Source organism: Penaeus vannamei, chromosome 36, assembly GCF_042767895.1.
Source record: "Penaeus vannamei isolate JL-2024 chromosome 36, ASM4276789v1, whole genome shotgun sequence".
Classification (NCBI taxonomy): Eukaryota; Metazoa; Arthropoda; class Malacostraca; order Decapoda; family Penaeidae; genus Penaeus; species Penaeus vannamei.
The window spans coordinates 24,183,941-24,190,644 of record NC_091584.1 but is presented as its reverse complement, the minus strand read 5'-3'; the positions used below and the strand labels follow the sequence as shown (position 1 = coordinate 24,190,644).

At 44.4% G+C, this 6,704-nt stretch overlaps 1 protein-coding gene across 1 annotated transcript in view; it reads left to right on the top strand.

Annotated features, from left to right (window-relative positions):
• LOC113819956 (macrophage mannose receptor 1) overlaps nt 1-1,116 on the top strand; it is a 3,517-nt gene extending 2,401 nt beyond the window's left edge. The window contains exons 6-7 of the mRNA XM_070114845.1: nt 1-74; nt 754-1,116. The exon at nt 1-74 is cut by the window's left edge and continues 13 nt beyond it. Of these exons, the coding sequence (XP_069970946.1) occupies nt 1-74; nt 754-914 (235 nt within the window). The 3' untranslated portion in view covers nt 915-1,116. The remainder of the gene's footprint in view (nt 75-753) is intronic.
• Nucleotides 1,117-6,704: the final 5,588 nt, after the last annotated feature.

The window sequence follows — 6,704 nt, the reverse complement described above, 5'->3', positions numbered from 1 at the left end:
CAGTTTCTGGCTGGGAGGTTCAGATTCCACAGAAGGGCATTGGGTCTACACCACAGGAGAGTCTGTCCCAATGGGTAAGTTTACCCTATTCTTAACCTTTTTCAAGTTTTTATTAATTTCTCATTAAATCTTCCCCGTCTTAATAACACGATGTCACCGGATAAGTACACCGTGGATTGTAGTGTATGTATATATACATACACACACACACGCTCTCTCTCTCTCTCTCTCTCTCTCTTTACCTATCTATCCATCTATCTATCTAACACAAACACATCAGCACATGCATATCACATATACATGCATACATACTCTTGTATCTCTTTTTTGCTCATAGATGGCTCCACAAGTGTTCAGCCAAGAAGGCAACTAGAAGGCTTAAATGATCGCCCTTAGTTTATCCTTCCCTCGAGTTATCGGGAAAAAAGTTTGGCTAGCCATTGTTATTGATGGTGACATTGCAATTATTGATATTTAAATTATAATAACGTTATTTACGATATCAACTGCTATAACAAAATAAAAAGAATATTTCCAAAAATCAAGAAAAAGGGTAAACAAATGCGATGGGTAGGATTAAGCACTTGCGTGAAGACTAACAACATATGCCAAAGTACAGTGGGCATTGTACACACACACACACACACACGCGCGCGCAACCTATGGAATGAGCCGTAATAGACCGGTTCATCCATAGCGGCGACCCCATCTAGAAATGAGAAGATTTAGATAACTTTTTCCTTTTATTTTCAGGCACACCTTTCTGGGGTCTATATCGTGGAGACAGTTCTGTTCAGGAACCCCAAGGAGGAACTGGTGAGAACTGCCTGATGCTCCATGCTCCGGGTTCTCACTATTTCCGGGACGTGGCCTGTTCGTCTAAACTGAACCCTCTGTGTGTTTATCGTGGGTAATCACAGCCTTACGTGTTATAAGAGAGAGAGCGAGAGAGAGAGAGAGAGAGAGAGAGAGAGAGAGAGAGAGAGAGAGAGAGAGAGAGCGATAGCGAGCGAGCGAGCGAACGAGAGAGAGAGAGAGAGAGAGAGAGAGCGAGCGAGAGTGTTTGTATTACGGAGAAACAAGAAATAAACGGATGAAAATTATCATTCAAAAGAATATCTCTTCTGATTCTACCCTTTTAATGGTTCACTACAAATGACTTGATTCTTCTTTATGCCTTTGATGTTAGTTTTAGTTCATTGTTTATGAACGTTGATTTTACAAGCGACAGGTAAAGACATAAATGATATACATATATGTGTATTTATATATGCATATCTATCTATCTATCTATCTATCTATCTATCTATCTATCTATCTATCTATCTATCTATCTATCTATCTATATATATATATATATTCTTGTATATATGTATACACACACACACACACACACACACACACACACACACACACACACACACACACACGTATGTATATATATATATATATATATATATATATATATATATATATATATGTATATACATATATACATATATATACATATATATATATATATAAGTAGTTACATAAAGGGACACCCACGACATTTTTAACGTTTTTTTTACACCCCCCCCCCCCCGCCGACCCCCTTCAAAAATTCAAATTCACCCCCCCCTCCCAACTTATGAACGAACATGACGCAACACCCCCCCCCCACCCTCTTCTTTGTCCTGCCCACATAACACAACCCCCCCCACCACCACCACATGACCTGATTTGGGTCTGTGACTGGCACTCGTCTTTGTCAGTGCCCATGATCCTAGTCCCATAGGGTAAAAGTAACACGATACTGAGAACTGTCTGTCTGTCTCTCTCTCATTCCGTCTGTCTGTCTGTCTCTCTCTCTCTGTCTCTCACTCCGACTGTCTGTCTGTCTGTCTGTCTCTCTCTCTCATTCCGTCTGTCTGTCTGTCTCTCTCTCTCTGTCTCTCATTCCGTCTGTCCGTCTGTCTCTCTCTCTCTCTCATTCCGTCTGTCTGTCTGTCTCTCTCTCTCTGTCTCTCATTCCGTCTGTCCGTCTGTCTGTCTGTCTGTCTCTCTCATTCCGTCTGTCCGTCTGTCTCTCTCTCTGTCTCTCACTCCGAATGTCTGTCTGTCTGTCTGTCTCTCTCTCTCATTCCGTCTGTCTGTCTGTCTCTCTCTCTCTGTCTCTCACTCCGACTGTCTGTCTGTCTGTCTGTCTCTCTCTCTCATTCCTTCTCTCTCTCTGGTTATGTATTTATATATTTTCAATAGTCATATGTTATTTATTTTTCACTAATCATATTATTTCCTCCGCGTCATCTTATGAAGTAGATTCACTCTCTCTCTCTCTCTCTCTCTCTCTCTTTCTTTCTCTCTCTCTGTCTCTCTCTCTCTCTCTCTCTCTCTCTCTCTCTCTCTCTCTCTCTCTCTCTCTCTCTCTCTCTCTCTCTCTTTCTCTCTCTCTCTCTCTCTCTCTCTCTCTCTCTCCCCTTCCTTTGCTAACGCTACCATTCTGTCTATATCTCAGTAACGCCCCCCCCTTCTCCCCCTCCTCTCACTCATTCTCTTTCTTTTCCCGTTATGGTTATTACTGGCAACAGTAATAATATAATAATAATATAATATAATATAATAGTATAGTAATAATATAATAATAATAATAATAATAATAATAATAATAATAATAATAATAATAATAATAATAATGATAATAATAATAATAATATCATCATAGTTACTGTGTCCCTGTGTATGCATACATGTTGAATTGTATATGTTTATGGACCACAATCTCGCTCTGTCTTTCTCCTTGCCCACCTGATATTCATGAAACATTTTATACACTAGCAGCAAATTTGAACGAGTTCAATCCTAAATCATCTTCATCACAATCACCTGTCTTGTCTACGTGCATTTGGACCCACAGAACAATTCACTTTTAGAAAAGAATTTGGTAAAGGTGAGAGGAGAACAGGACAGCTGTGAAGGCGCGGGGGCCATTTGTACTTGTCGAAGCAAAACTGCAAGGAGGAAACGACTTAACTAATTAATTATTTAACGTTTGAAACCACATGACATAGCGAAAGGCAAGTATTCTATTCCATTACCGATGCGGAGTTATCCTGAACAAATGTAATATTCCGGTATTGATTTCCGCATCCCATGAGGGCAATTTAGAGACAGTCCTTTATTTACCAATTTCTATTAATTTCAACTCATGGTAGATATGGATGATTTTAAGATTGTACACCGTATTGTTCCAAAGATGGTAAAATGTAATATTATTAGAACTATATTATTAAATAATTGAAGCATATAAATAAATTGCAAATACTACATTGAGAAAGAGAGAGAAACAAACATAACACATGAATCCTAAATCATGAATCCTACATATGTTATGTGTGACAACATATGTAGCATAACCTACATAAACACTATGCAAATATAATCCAACTAAATTTCTGAGATATTTTGTCTCCGTGATGCAGACCATAGGATTTTTAAGCACGATTTTTTAAATATCTAAATTTGCTTATACACTCATCAACATTTTTATCTTTCTTTCTGGTTGTTTATATGGCATTATCCTTTTGATGGTTGAAATACGAAAAATGACTTTTCTCTCCCTCTCCACCCCCCATCCCCCCTTTTTCCTCTCTCTTCTTCCCTTGCTAACACACTATCTCTCTTTCTATATCTCTGTGACCTCTCTCTCTCTTTCTCCTTCTCTCCCTCTTCCCTATCTCTTTCTCCTTTTCCTTCCTCCTCTCACTCATTCTCTTTATTTCTATTTATTTTTATTTCTAGCTATGGTCATGTTTATTATCACCACAACCAATACCATATAATCATTTTTTTCACTATCATTGTAATTACAATTGTTTATTATCATGAATGTAATTATCTTTCCCATCATTTTTAGTATTAGTAGTGTCACAGACCTAAAGACACATGAATTGAGACATAAATTCACCCAATACATGTAGCATAACCTACGTAAGCACTATGCAAATCAAGTAAAACAATTTCACAAATATTGTATGTCTGTGTAGTGTAGTGGGTGGGGCAGGCGCCTATATTGTATATATATTGTATATAGGGCAAATATTGTATATCTTTGTGTAGTGGGAGCGACAGACTCGGGTTCGATTCCCGACGGAGACTAAAATTAATTATTTTCACTTGTGCACGAATTCGTTTACCTCTAAATTTGTATATCAATATTTCCATTTTTCTTTCTGGTCGCTTATCTGCCTCTATCCTCTTACTTTACAGTTATCGTTATTTATCTATTATTTTCTTTTATGGTTTGTTTTTATAGTTTGTTTGTTTTGCTGATCTGTTTACGCCTCTGTGTGTGTGTGTGTGTGTGTGTGTGTGTGTGTGTGTGTGTGTGTGTGTGTGTGTGTGTGTGTGTGTGTGTGTGTGTGTGTGTGTGTGTGTGTGTGTGCGTGCGTGCGTGCGTGCGTGCGTGCGTGCGTGTGTGTGTGTGTGTGTGTGTGTGTGTGTGTGTGTGTGTGTGTGTGTGTGTGTGTGCGTGCGTGCGTGCGTGCGTGCGTGCGTGCGTGCGTGCGTGTGTGTGTGTGTGAAAAGAGGGTGAGAGTTAAAAGACAAACTGGCTGCGAAAACTAAAATTCAAATAACGAAGTGACACTCCTTTCTCTCCCTCTTCACCCCCACCCCACCCCCTTTGTCTCTCTCTCTCTCCTTCCTTCATTGACACGCTCTCTCTTTTTCTTTATTTCTCACCCTCTATCTCTCTCCCTTCAGTCCTCCCCAACCCTCTTTCTCTACCCTCTTTTTCTCTGTTATTCCTTCTCTTTCTCACTTTAACTTTTTTCTATGGTGACAGCATATTGGACTTTTATTAACATAATCGTCATTAATTTCATATTGTCATCACTTTTATCAGCATTATTAGTTATTACCATTCTTTATCTTTTCTATCATTTTTTATTTATTTTATTTATCATTTTTATTTTTTATTTATCATTTTTTATCATTCTTTTTGTAATTATCTTTGCCGTCATTAGTAATATTATTATCAAGGATTGGTGGTGAATGGTGGTGAGTGGCGTGCTAGGGCCTCCCGGGGGCTCAGGATTGGTGGGGAGTGGTGGTGAGTGGCGTGCTAGGGTCTTCCCCAGGGGGGCTCAATCCTGAGCCCCCCCGGGGGAAGACCCTAGCACGCCACTCTCACTCACCACTCCTCTCTCTCCATCACCAATCCTGAGCCCCCCCGGGGGAAGACCCTAGCACGTCACTCACCACCACTCACCACCACTCTACTCTCTCCATCACCAATCCTGAGCCCCCCCCCCTCCCCGGGGAAGACCCTAGCACGCCACTCACTCTCACTCACCACCACTCCACTCATCTCTCCATCACCAATCCTGAGCCTCCCCGGGGAAGACCCTAGCACGCCACGCCACACACTCTCTCTCACCACCAGTCACCACCACTCCTCCTCCATCACCACCAGTCAATCCTGAGCCTCCCCGGGGAAGACCCTAGCACGCCACGCCACACACTCTCTCTCACCACCACTCACTCCTCCTCCATCACCAGTCAATCCTGAGCCTCCCCGGGGAAGACCCTAGCACGCCACACTCACCCTCTCTCTCACCACCACTCACTCCTCCTCCATCACCAGTCCATCCTGAGCCTCCCCGGGGAAGACCCTAGCACGCCACACTCACTCACCACCATTCCACTCCACTCCACTCTCCATCACCAATCCTGAGGCCCCCCGGGGAAGACCCTAGCACGCCACTCTCACTCACTCACCACCACTCCACTCCACTCCACTCTCCATCACCAATCCTGAGCCCCCCCGGGGAAGACCCTAGCACGCCACTCTCACTCACTCACCACCACTCCACTCCACTCCACTCTCCATCACCAATCCTGAGCCCCCCCGGGGGAAGACCCTAGCACGCCACTCTCACTCACTCACCCACCACTCCACTCTCCATCACCAATCCTGAGTCCCCCCGGGGGAAGACCCTAGCACGCCACTCTCACTCACTCACCACCACTCCACTCTCCATCACCAATCCTGAGTCCCCCCCGGGGAAGACCCTAGCACGCCACTCCCACTCACCACTCCACTCCATTCCTCTCTCCATCACCAATCCTGAGCCCCCCCGGGGGAAGACCCTAGCACGCCACTCACTCACCACTCCACTCCACTCCTCTCTCCATCACCAATCCTGAGCCCCCCCGGGGAAGACCCTAGCACGCCACTCACTCACCACTCCACTCCACTCCTCTCTCCATCACCAATCCTGAGCCCCCCCGGGGGAAGACCCTAGCACGCCACTCTCACTCACTCACCACCACTCCACTCCACTCCACTCCACTCTCCATCACCAATCCTGAGCCCCCCCGGGGAAGACCCTAGCACGCCACTCTCACTCACCACCACTCCACTCCACTCCACTCCACTCTCCATCACCAATCCTGAGCCCCCCCGGGGAAGACCCTAGCACGCCACTCTCACTCACTCACTCACTCACCACCACCTCCACTCCTCTCGACTCTCCATCACCAATCCTGAGCCCCCCCGGGGGAAGACCCTAGCACGCCACTCTCACTCACTCACCACTACTCCACTCCACTCCACTCCACTCTCCATCACAAATCCTGAGCCTCCCCGGGGAAGACCCTAGCACGCCACACTCACTCACCACTCGCCACTCCTCCTCCACCACCACCGCCAATCCTGAGCC